This window comes from Dendrobates tinctorius, unplaced genomic scaffold (genome assembly GCF_039654945.1).
Source record: "Dendrobates tinctorius isolate UK_male_01 unplaced genomic scaffold, ASM3965494v1 ptg000174l, whole genome shotgun sequence".
Taxonomy (NCBI): Eukaryota; Metazoa; Chordata; class Amphibia; order Anura; family Dendrobatidae; genus Dendrobates; species Dendrobates tinctorius.
Genome location: NW_027361841.1, coordinates 1,316,412 through 1,329,442, shown reverse-complemented (window position 1 = coordinate 1,329,442; position 13,031 = coordinate 1,316,412). Strand labels below are relative to the sequence as shown.

General features: G+C 47.6%; 1 protein-coding gene across 5 annotated transcripts in view; it reads right to left on the bottom strand.

Moving 5' to 3' along the window:
• Positions 1–13,031, bottom strand: part of MCM10 (minichromosome maintenance 10 replication initiation factor) — a 118,437-nt gene that overhangs the window by 56,257 nt on the left and 49,149 nt on the right. For all 5 annotated transcript variants that reach the window (XM_073551260.1, XM_073551259.1, XM_073551261.1 and 2 more), the window contains 3 exons: positions 10,019–10,215; positions 1,742–1,842; positions 1,545–1,658 (listed from right to left, as the gene is read on the bottom strand). In XM_073551260.1, coding sequence (XP_073407361.1) covers positions 1,545–1,658; positions 1,742–1,842; positions 10,019–10,215 — 412 coding nt within the window. The remainder of the gene's footprint in view (positions 1–1,544; positions 1,659–1,741; positions 1,843–10,018; positions 10,216–13,031) is intronic.

Here is a 13,031-nt window from a genome sequence, read left to right as displayed (position 1 = left end):
GGAGCTTTGCAGCCGTGCCGCTATTGGAGAAAGGCGGAGGAGGCTGGAGTAATAAAGTGAAAGGAGCCCTGTAATGGGGCAGAAAAGGGCGCGCAGGAAAGCGCGCTTAGAACAGAGGAGGGGCGCGCTGAGGCGCCCGAACGAAGGTGAAAGCGAAACTGACCCGGACTCCGGACGCCGCAGCCCCGCACTGCCCGAACCGATGAAGCCACTCCGGGGGGGGGGGGCGATATAAACGCCAGTGTGACACTGCGCTGAGAGCGACGACTCCCCCTATGCTCATTGATCTGTCCCCTCTCACCGGAAGGGAGACGCGCGGCTGAGGTCGGCGCGCGGCATGCAGAGGAGAAGAGGCGGGAGATTCAAATCTGGAAGTCTAGTTCAGGATTTCTCTGCAGAGGTACGCTGGCTGGCAGGCAGCTGGTTATGATGTGGGGCCTGGAGGGATCATAGGGCACTTACCTGATGTCCCTGAAGAGGCTGTCACAGGGGCCCACGGTGAAAGCCACTGGAGAAGCTCCTCTATGCCCACATCTTGCAGAAGACGGCGTAGACCACCTGCGACCGCCGTCTTCCTCTCAGCCCTGTCCAGAGAGAGGGGTGAGGAGGGTAATTGGCAAGGACTAGCCACCGGTCCACAGCCCCTAGCACCGGGAGGTGATAGGGCCAAGGTCCTGCCTGCGGAACTGAGAGGTGCGATGTGGATGACACCACACTGCTCGCTCAGCCGCCTGATATGGGAAATCAGGGTGAAGCTACACCCTGTTTCCTGACGGAAAACCTGAAAAATAAAGCAAAAAGATTAAAAGGTTCGACTGGAAACCTAAAAGAAAAAAGGGGATATTAATAAGAGCGGATCTGGGGAGATCCCGGTCCGCCTCCTACAGACACAAACTGAGGTGCTTGGTGCCTGTCGGTGGGTGTATACTGCCGGGGAGGAGCTAATTTTCTTGTTTTGCATAGTGTCAGCCTCCTAGCAGCAGCATACACCCATGGTAATCTGTGTCCCCCAATAAGGCGATAAAGAAATAAGCCTACACCCAACCCGAGATCACGAAAACTGGAGACACTATGGGCATCGGAAAATGGTACATTTTTTTTTAACAAAGTTTGTAATTTTTTGTCACTACTTAAGATAAAAAAGAACCTAGACATGTTTGGGGTCTATGAACTCGCAATGACCTGGAGAACCATAATGGCAGGTCAGGTCTAGCATTTAGTGAACCTAGTTATAAAAAAAAAAAAAAAAAAAAAAAGTGTGGGATTGCATTTCGTTTTTTGCAATTTCACCCCATTTGTTTTTTTTTTCCCCCCCTTTTTCAGGTACACGACATGGTAAAGCCAATGGCGTTGTTCAAAAGTGCAACTCTTCCTGCTAAAAACAAGCCCTCACATGGCCATTTTGACCAAAAAACAAGTTATGGCTCTGGGACGAAGGGGAGCAAAAAATGAAAATGCAAACCCAAAAATACCTCTGGTCGTTAAGGGGTTAAAAACAAACAAAACCTATAGTGTGAAAAATAAGATTGTTTGAATGACCCTACCTTGTGCACTTAGGCCAGAGAGATGTTTCTTTAAATTAAGCGCCCCCGGAGTTGGTGCAGATAACAGCTCTTTAAACTCCTCTGAACACTGCATACTGCTTTTTCTAGCAGCAGCTGCAAATTAGAGAATGATGCCAATATTACTATAAAATGTTTTGAGGGGTCATATCATCAAAACCCAAACAATGTTTGCGTACCCATTTTCTTTCTTGCTTCCAGCGCAATGGCATCTGCTCCTCTCACCACCATATTGGACAGTGTTGTCTGCACAGATTTCTTTGGTGCTGAAGCTGCTGCACTGTAAAACATTTGCAGGTAGAGTTATATATAAAGGATAAGCAACAACTAATTCCATAAACTGCATTCATATAGAAATTACTGCATCAAGATTTCTCTCAAACACGTCAAATCTATAGGTGTAAACTATAGAAAATACTGCAGTTATTTAATACAGGACAGATGTACATCTTTGCAACGTGTTAGCCAGTAAATAGAAAAATATTTAGATTTGAGTATTTAACCCCTTAGCGACAGAGCCAGTTTGCAGCTTAATGACCAGGCCAATTTTTACAATTCTGACCACTGTCCCTTTATGAGGTTATAACTCTGGAACGCTTTAATGGATCCCGCTGATTCTAAGATTGTTTTTTCGTGACATATTGTACTTCATGTTAGTGGTAAAATTTCTTCGATAAGTCTTGTGTTTATTTATGAAAAAAACGGAAATATGGCGAAAATTTTGAAATTTTAAAACTTTAAATTTTTATGCCCTCAAATCAGAGAGATGTGTCACACAAATTTCTTAATAAATAACATTTCCCACATGTCTACTTTACATCAGCAAAATTGGAAGCAAAATTTTTTTTTGTTAGGAAGTTATAAGGGTTAAAAGTTGACCAGCGATTTCTCATTTTTACAACAAAATTTACAAAACCATTTTTTTTTTTTAGGGACCACATCATATTTAAAGTCATTTTGAGGGGTGTACATGACAGAAAATACCCAAAAGTGGCACCATTCTAAACACTAGACCCCTCAAGGTGCTCAAAACCACATTCAAGAAGTTTATTAACCCTTTAAGTGCTTCACAGGAACTAAAGCAATGTGGAAGGAAAAAATTAACATTTAACTTTTTTTTTGGCAAAAAATTTACTTCAGAACCAATTTTTTTTATTTTTACAAGTGTTAAAAGAGAAAATCAACCACAAAATTTGTTGTACAATTTCTCCTGAATACGCAGATACCCTATATGTGGGGGTAAACCACTTTTTCAGCACACGGCAGAGCTCGCAAGGGATGGAGCGCCGTTTGACTTTTTCAACGCAGAATTGGCTGGAATTGAGATCGGATGCCATGTTGCGTTCGGATACCCCTTAATGTGCCTAAACAGTGGAAACCTCCAACAAGTGACCCCATTTTGGAAACTAGACCCATTAAGGAACTTATCCAGATGTGTGGTGAGCACTTTGAACCTTCAAGTGCTTCACAGAAGTTTATAACGTAGAGCCGTGAAAATAAAAAATCCATTTTTTTTCCACAAAAATGATCTTTTCGCCCCCAAATTTTTATTTTTACAAGGGTAACAGGAGAAATCATACCCGCACAGTTGTTATGCGATTTGTCCTGAGTATGCCGATACCCCATATGTGGGGGGGAACCACTGTTTGGGCGCATGGGAGAGCTCGGAAGGGAAGGAGTGCCATTTTGGAATGCAGACTTTGATGGAATGGTCTGCGGGCATCATGTTGCGCTTGCAGAGCCCCTGATGGGCCTAAACAGTGGAAACCCCCACAAGTGACCCCATTTTGGAAATTAGACCCCCTAAGGAACTTATCTAGATGTGTGGTGAGCACTTTGAACCCCCAAGCGCTTCACAAAAGTTTATAAACGCAGAGCCGTGAAAATAAAAAGTATTTTTTTATTTCCACAAAAGATGGATTTTTGGTTCTTACCGTAAAATCTCTTTCTTGGAGCCTACATTGGGGGACACAGATTACCATGTGTGTATGCTGCTGCTGCTAGGAGGCTGACACTATGCAAAACAAGAAAATTAGCTCCTCCCCGGCAGTATACACCCACCGACAGGCACCAAGCACCTCAGTTGGTGAAAAAGCAGGAGAAGCAACGAGAAAACTAACATATGTACCAACCCAACAAGGGACTCTAGGACCCAACACGGTACAACTTAAACAGGGAGGGTGCTGTGTCCCCCAATGAAGGCTCCAAGAAAGAGATTTTACGGTAAGAACCAAAAATCCATCTTTCTTTATCGCCTTATTGGGGGACACAGATTACCATGGGACGTTCCAAAGCAGTCCCAAGGGTGGGAACAGCAAAAAGGAACGAAAGAATCGGAAAAAGGCTTAGGTCGGCCGGTGAGCCACCGCCGCCTGCAGAACCTTCCTACCAACAACTGCATCAGACGAGGCCTGGGTATGAACCCTGTAAAACCTCGCAAATGTGTGCAAGGATGACCAGGTTGCGGCCTTGCAAGTTTGCATGGCCGAAGCCTGGTGACGAACAGCCCACGAGGCCGCCACAGCCCGGGTGGAGTGAGCTCTTACCCCCCGGAGGGGGCCGTGTTTCCTGAAGTCGGTACGCTTCCAGAACGGTAGAACGAATCAAACGAGCGATCGTGGATTTGGATGCCGGAAGTCCTTTCTGGCGACCTTCAGAGATGACCAGCAGGGAATCAGACTGACAAAAAGAAGAGGTCCTGGCGAGATAGACAAGCAGGGCTCTAACTACGTCCAGTTTGTGGAGACTTCTCAAGCGGATGAGAGGGAGCCGGACAAAAGGATGGAAGAATGATATCCTCATTGATATGGAAAGAGGAAACCACCTTTGGAAGAAAAGAAGGAACGGGCCTGAGGACGACCTTATCCTGATGGAGAATCAGGTAAGGGGAACGACAAGACAAGGCCGCCAATTCAGAAACTCTTCTGATGGATGTAATGGCAATCAAAAAGGTGACCTTCCACGAGAGAAGGGACAAAGGAATGTCCTGGATAGGCTCGAACGGCGCCTTCTGGAGAGCGCTAAGGACGAGATTGAGATCCCACGGGTCTATCGGCGAATGATGAGGAGGAGCCACATGGGAGACCCCTTGGAGAAAGGTCTTGACCTGTGGTAGAGAAGCCAACTCTCTTTGGAAGAGGATAGAGAGAGCGGAAACCTGGCCCTTGAGCGTACTGAGGAACAGACCCGCTTCTAAACCAGACTGAAGAAACCAAAGGATAGATGGGATGGAGAAGGACATTGGGAAGACTTTTTTATCATCGCACCAACGGAAAAAAGCCTTCCAGTACCTGTGGTAAATGCGGGAAGAGGCTGGTTTCCTGGCTCTGATCATAGTTTGAATAACCTGACCGGACAGACCTGATTCCTTCAAGACTGCGGTCTCAACAGCCATGCCGTCAAACTCAGAGACTGAGAATTCTCGTGGTAAAGGGGGCCTTGCGAGAGAAGGTCTGGATGGACTGGAAACCTCCAGGGAACGTCCGCGAGCATGTTGACCAGTTCCGCGTACCAAGGACGTCTTGGCCAATCTGGAGCGACAAGAATCACTGGTACGCCTTCCGATTTTATCTTTTTGACCACTCGTGGGATCAAGGCCAGAGGCGGGAACAGATAAGGAAGTTGAAACTGGGACCACGGAATCACCAGAGCGTCGCACGCGATGGCTAGAGGGTCCCTGGACCTGGCTACGAACTGCGGCACTTTGTGGTTCATCCGAGATGCCATGAGATCGACATCCGGGGTGCCCCAACGAGGGTATATCTGATCGAAGACTGCGGGATGCAGGGACCATTCGCCGGACGCCAGGCCCTGACGACTCAAAGTCGGCTGCCCAATTTTCCACCCCTGGAATATGAACGGCGGAGATTGCCGGAACGTAACGTTCTGCCCAGCGGAATATCTTGGCCACTTCCGACATAACCTGCTTGCTGCGCGTGCCCCCCTGATGGTTTATGTACGCCACGGCCGTGGCGTTGTCCGACTGAATACGGACCGGCTTGCCGGAGAGGAGAGGCTGCCAGTGAAGAAGGGCCAGGAAGATTGCTCTGATCTCCAGAAGATTGATTGAGAGGAGAGTCTCTTGTGGGTTCCAGCGTCCTTGGGCCGCTTTCTGATGGAACACGGCTCCCCATCCCAGAAGACTGGCATTGGTGGTGATGACTTGCCACCGGGGAGGAAGGAAGGACCTCCCTTGGAGAACTGACGCCGGCAGTAACCACCAAGTGAGAGATTGCCTCACTCTGAGAGGGAGCCGAATAGGACGGTCCAAGGACATCGTGGTCTTGTTCCAGGCTGAAAGCAGAGACAGCTGGAGGGGGCGAAGATGAAACTGCGCAAAGGGCACTGCTTCCATGGAAGCCACCATTTTGCCCAGAACCTTCATGCAGGACCGAATGGGAATGGGAGTTGGCCTCTTGAGAATTCTGATGCCCTTGGAAAGAGCCGCAATCTTTTCCCTCGGAAGAAACACTCGGGCTAACTCCGTGTCGAATTCCATGCCCAGAAAGGTCAGACGCTGAGTGGGGATCAGAATGGACTTCTCCCTGTTGACTAGCCAACCGAGGCGGCCGAGAGTGTCCAGAGTGATCTGAAGACTCTGGAGGCAGTCCTGACGAGACGAGCCTTTGATTAAAAGATCGTCCAGATAAGGAATGATGAGAATCCCTCTGGAGCGAAGGATGGCCATGACGGTCGCCATCACCTTCGTGAAAACACGGGGCGCTGAAGCTAGGCCGAAAGGAAGAGCCGTGAACTGATAGTGGTCTCCCTGAACCGCAAAACGAAGATACTTCTGATGTTGCACACAAACCGGAATGTGCAGATAGGCGTCCCGAATGTCCACAGAGCAGAGGAATTCCCCGGGCTCATGGAGGCAATCACCGACCGAAGAGACTCCATTTTGAAATGAAGAATCTTCACGTGGCGATTGAGCAACTTGAGGTCCAGAATTGGACGAAGGGAGCCGTCTTTCTTCGGGACTACGAAGAGATTCGAGTAAAACCCGGAAAACCGTTCGTTTGAGGGAACGGGAACAATCACCCCGGCGGAAAGAAGGGAGGCAATGGCCTGGAGAAACCCCAGAGACTGGGACCGCTGTCGCGGAGGCCGAGACCGGAAAAAACGTCTGTTCGGGGGAGAAACAAATTCGATCTTGTAGCCGGATGCGACGATTTCTCTGACCCAAGCGTCGTCGACAACAGACAGCCAAGCATCCACGAAAAAGGAAAGTCTGCCTCCCACCCTGGAAGAACTTCCAGGTGGGGGTGACCCGTCACTTGGAAGAAAACCTGCCGGAACTGGCGCCTGAAGCCCTGGAATATTGTCCTCTAGATCTCCAGCGGGGAGCTGGTTTGTAGGATGGCTTTTTCTGATCTCGCTCTCTAGTGGCCGATGAGCGATCCTGCTGGCTAGATCTGTCCGTGGACGAGAAGGGACGAAAGGGTCTAAACGGGCGAAAACCCCTTCTATTAAGGAAACGTCGTGGGCGAGACTGGGGAAGAGAGGTGCTTTTACCACCAGTGGCATCGGAGATTAGGTGGTCCAGCTTGGCTCCAAAGAGTCTAGAACCGTGGAATGGCAGATTAGTAAGGGACTTTTTTGAAGTGGTATCCGCATTCCATGACTTTAGCCAAAGAACTCGGCGTATAGCTACTATGTTGCTATTTGCCCTGGCCACGCACACGGCTGCATCCAAGGAGGCGGCAAAAAGGTATTTACCCGCATGGTTAATCTGATCTGCAAGATCTGCCAATTCGTCCTGAGGAGCTGTTGCCAATATGCCCCTGCGAAGGATTTTTGCCCAAGCGGATATGACTTTCGCTACCCAGGCTGATGCGAAAATAGGACAGAGAGGCGCCGGATGCCTCAAAAACTGACTTAGCCAGAGATTCGATCTGCCTGTCCGTAGGGTCTTTAAGCGATGCCCCATCAGGTAAGGATAGCACCGTTTTGGAGGCTATCTGGGAAACCGGGGGATCCACCTCAGGAGCCTTGGCCCATTTTGTGAGCAGGTCTGCCTCAAAAGGGTAGAGCACGTCCAAGTACTTGCGGCCTGAGAAACGTTGCTCAGGGCGCTCCCAATGTTTGGCCAAGGTAGTATCGAAATCATTGTGGTTGGGAAAGGTCCGAGACGGAGGTCTTGCTCGTTTAAGGAGTACAGAGCATTCCTGAGGGGGAGCCTTGTCCTGCTTAATTTTAAGGGTTTGAAAGATAGCCGAAATGAGACTATCGACCATGTCCCGCGTTTTAGAAACATTGTCTGCCTCTGAACTCGATTCCGATTGAGAGTCATCGCTAGACCTGGAGTCGCCATCGGAGGAAGGAGAATGCAATCTGACGGGCTCCGAGGGACCCTGCGAGCTAGAGGACGAGGTAGACAGAGCCCGCTTCCTAGAGCTCCTGCTTTGTCTGTCTCTTGGAAGGTCGCGGTCAGGAGCGGACAACTCACCCTGAGAGGCGGTCGGCACGCAGGTGGCAGTAGACAGCTGTGGAAGTCGTTCTAAGACCTGGACCAGCGACTGGGAAACCTTAGTCAAGTCAGAGACTGACAGACATTACAATGGCCCACTCCGGGGGAGGTTGAACGTCCTCGGCCCGGGGCTCTGCGTGCTCCTGGGATGCAGACATAGCGGAAGGACTGCAGGATGGGCAAAAGGGGAACGGGCGACCCGAAGCCCACTTCTTTTTACAGCGCGCACAGGCATAATGAGTAGCGGTGGGCCTGAAGCAGAGATCCCTTGAAGGATTGGGCATAAGTAAAAATGCGTTGAGAGACCGCAATAGGTCGTGAGAAAAACTGCAGGAGGGAGCTAATTAGCGCCACAGTGTAGAGCCTACCCAGATTCAGATGAGCAGCCGAATGCTGAAGTGTCCCCCAAGTAGCGCAGGAAGAGATGAAGAACCAGGAAACACCTAAGGAAGGAGGGGCGGAGCTTTGCAGCCGTGCCGCGATTGGAGAAAGGCGGAGGAGGCTGGAGTAATAAAGTGAAAGGAGCCCTGTGATGGGGCAGAAAAGGGCGCGCAGGAAAGCACGCTTAGAACAGAGGAGGGGCGCGCTGAGGCGCCCGAACGAAAGTGAAACTGACCCGGACTCCGGACGCCGCAGCCCCGCACTGCCCGAACCGATGAAGCCACTCCGGGGGGGGGGGGCGATATAAACGCCGGTGTGACACTGCGCTGAGAGCGACGACTCCCCCTATGCTCATTGATCTGTCCCCTCTCACTGGAAGGGAGACGCGCGGCTGAGGTCGGCGCGCGGCATGCAGAGGAGAAGAGGCGGGAGATTCAAATCTGGAAGTCTAGTTCAGGATTTCTCTGCAGAGGTACGCTGGCTGGCAGGCAGCTGGTTATGATGTGGGGCCTGGAGAGATCGTAGGGCACTTACCTGACGATAAGTTGGCAAATAGTGGAAACCCCTCAATTCTTGCTCCAACCCTAACCCCAACACACCCCTAACCCTAATCCCAACCCTAACCCTGATCCCAACCCTAATCCTAATTCTAACCCTAATTCTAGTTCGCCCTAACCCTAGCCGTGACCCGAGCCCTAACCATAGCCCAAACCTAGCCTAACCCTAGCCCTAACCCTAGCCCTAACCCTAGCCCTAACCCTAGCCCTAACCCTAGCCCTAACCCTAGCCCTAACCCTAGCCCTAGCCCTAACCCTAGCCCTAACCCTAGCCCTAGCCCTAACCCTAGCCCTAACCCAACCCTAACCCTAACGGAAAACTGAAAAAAAATATATATTTTCTTTATTTCATTATATTGGCCTATATAAGGGCCTATATAAGTGATAAACGTGGGGGTTATGTACTATTTTTTTTATTTTGATCACTATGATCGTTTATCATAGTGATCAAAATAATGAATGGAATCTGCCAGCCGGAGCTGGCAGATTACCGGCGGGCGCACTGCGCATGCACCCGCCATTTTCAAGATGGCGGCGCCCATCGGAGGATGCCGGCGGGACGTGGGACCACCGGGAGGGGACGGAGGGCCATGGAGAGGTACCGGAGGGGGATCGGGGACCCTATTTCTCTCTCCTCTGATGTGCGATCACATCAGAGGAGAGAGAAATTAAATGTAAAATCGCGGCTTTTTTTTTTTTGCGGTCGCCGTTATAGGGTTAATAACGGCGATCGCAAAAGCGGGGGTCGGTAAAAACCGACCGATTCATGTTCTCTGGGGTCTCGGCTACCCCTGGCAGCCGAGACCCCGGAGAAAATCATACACTGGGGGGCGTTATTCACTTAAATCACAGCGCCGTGAATTAACGGCGCTGTGGTTTTAGTACCCTTAATTACCGCCGTTAAAAGGCGTATCGGCGGTCGTTAAGGGGTTAATACACTTCTCATGTAGAGCAGCCACCTACCCCTTGTTACCTGCTTTACTAGACATAGAGGTCACTTTGTTTTGGAAATAGGAGATGCTGATGAAAAACTAAAAAGTAATACTCACATAGAAGCAGCATATGCCATAGATGATACACCTCCATAGTGGAACCCATCCTGGCACAGTCTCTCTTTCAGGCCACTTCCTCTCCTTGCCATCTTCTTTGGAACATGACCAGAATAACTGGATTGCAGATCTGCTCGTTTAGCGCTCACCTTTTTGTATTGGGCTTGTACATGGTACTGACAGTATTCACAATCGTTCTTTTTAAAACAAAAACAAATACATTAGTCACTTAATTATTTTACGTATTTATATAGCGCAGTAGTTACCAGTGATGAGCAAGTATACTCATTACTTGAGATTTCCAGAGAATGCTCGGGTGATATCCGAGTATTTGGATGTGCTCGGACATTTAGTTTCTGTCGCCGCAGTTGCATGACTTGCTACTGCTAGCCAGCCTTAATACATGTGGGGATTTCCCAACAAACAGGCAACCCCACATGTAGTCAGGCTGGCTAGCACCCGCACATCATGTAGCTACGGTGACAGAAACTAAATCTCCGAGCACATCCAAATACTCAGATCACCCGAGCATGCTCGGGAAATCTCAAGTAACGAATATACTTGCTCATCACTAGTAGCTACCACTGTGCTTTGCATATATCAGCGAGCTTTATTAAAAAAAAAACAAAAAAACAAAACAAACAATAATGGGCTGAGCATAACAATTAATTTCATCAAAAGACACCTGCTCTGTGTATTTTGAACATTAAATGGGGCTCTTAATCATGATGATGTCCTAAATATGGTTACCGCAGAAATGGCTGGAGATACAAAAACACTCCCTCCTCCAACAAAGAACCTTAGTACAAAACACAGCAATAAGGCTAGTTTCACACTTGCATTTTTTTGCAGCGCGTTTTTCCCGCAAAAAAACGCATTGAAAAAACGCATACAAAAGCATACAACTGCTGCATTTTTTTCAAGCATTTTTATGAGCATGCATGAAAAAAACGCAGCGTTTTTATGCGTTTGTAAGCGTTTTTACCGCGTTTGCGTTTTTTCCAAACATTAGGTGGCCCCTCACACTAACCCAAACCATGACTTTACTAACCCTAACCCTTAACCAAACCATACCCTAACCCTGACCCTAACCCAAACCCTTAACCAAACCATACCCTAACCCTTAACCAAACCAAACCCTAACCCTGACCCTAACCCTGACCCTAACCCTTAACCAAACCATACCCTAACCCTGACCCTAACCCTTAACCAAACCATACCCTAACCCTAACCCTGACCCTAACCCTTAACCAAACCATACCCTAACCCTGACCCTAACCCTTAACCAAACCATACCCTAACCCTTAACCAAACCATACCCTAACCCTGACCCTAACCCTGACCCTAACCCTTAACCAAACCATACCCTGATCCTAACCCTAACCCTGACCCTAACCCTTAACCAAACCATACCCTGATCCTAACCCTAACCCTGACCCTGACCCTAACCCTAAACCAAACCATACCCTGATCCTAACCCTAACCCTGACCCTAACCCTAAACCCCTTAACTAACCCTAACTCTAACCCAAACCCCTAAATTCCATTGTCTAAACTAATGTTAAAAAAAAAAACGCATGTGCAAAAAAACGCATACATAAGCATGCCAATGCGCACGTATGCGCATCCATAGGCTATAATGGCCATTTTTAGCGCAAAACGTGCGCATACGTGCGCATGCGCTTTTTTGCAGGGCCAAAAAATGCAACATGCTGCGTCTGGAAAATACAAACGCACACCCCAAAAAAACGCAGCGCATGAACATCGCATACGTGCGCATGCCAGCGCGCAGGTATGCGCACCCATGTTAAATATAGGGGAAAAAACGCATGCGCAGGTATGCGTTTTTTTCCAGCGCAAAAAAACGCAAATGTGAAACCAGCCTAAATGATAAGTAATGATAAGTAAATGAAAGTGATACACTATTTAGATTTTTACAAGGACCTTTTGGAAAATGGGTAAAAAGGAATAGAATCCAATAAGCTTGAAGAGATAGGAGTAGTTTTGCTAGACCCTCCTCATGTAGGACAATTAATCCTTTCAATACCATATAAAATTAGCAATGATGTATCGCTGTGATGTTTCTCAAGCAAATAGCATGAAACACCTGACAACAAGGACTGTTATTTGTACAAGATGTGGAACAGCAGCAACAATATGTTTTGCAATTCTTGTCTTAAACTTGCTCACATGTTTGATACATTGTGGAATGCAAAAGTTGTCTATTACAATATGTGCTGTGTCACAATTAATAAAGGTTTTATATTACCAGGACAGCCATTCTTAGCAGACAAAAATATATTTTTTTATGCTTGCATACTACATATACACATACAAACACATGAAAAACCATTTCATGAGATATCCAATTTGAGGAAACTCCCCTGTCACAGCAAAGAAAAAAAAAAAAAATAAAGTGCCCAGGTGACAGGAGGTTGCCAAATATCATAACTCTTTCAAGCAGTACATTGATGCCACAGGACAATATTTCTGCTACAGTATCATCTTTATACAAGAGAGGTACATTTCTATATATAGCACAGGGTTTTAAAAAATTCATCCGTTTTTATTTTTGAAGCAGCAGTTGGTATTGCTTCTGTTCTATGAGAAACTGGCCTAGAGTTTACCCTTGTAACGCATCTACTAGACTACAGAATTTCTCATATACTGTGAGCAGATTAAACAAATTTCTTTTTAATATCTTGCTTTATTATTAGTCCCAATATTTCTTCTAATATTTCTACTAATATTTCTAGAACAATCTATGCCACAACAGATACTTCCATGTAAACATATTATCCAGCACCTGACAGTTAAAAGGCTACCCCAGCAGTGCTCACATCTGCAGCATCTTAGTCCCATTCTAATAAACCACTTACTTCAAGTGGATTAACGCTTTAAAACACCATAGACTCACAGTTCTCAATATCACTAATTTAGGAGATCCAACAAATACCGAGTATAATAATGAAGTTGGGTAGAAAAATTGTACAATTCACACTGCAATGTCACAA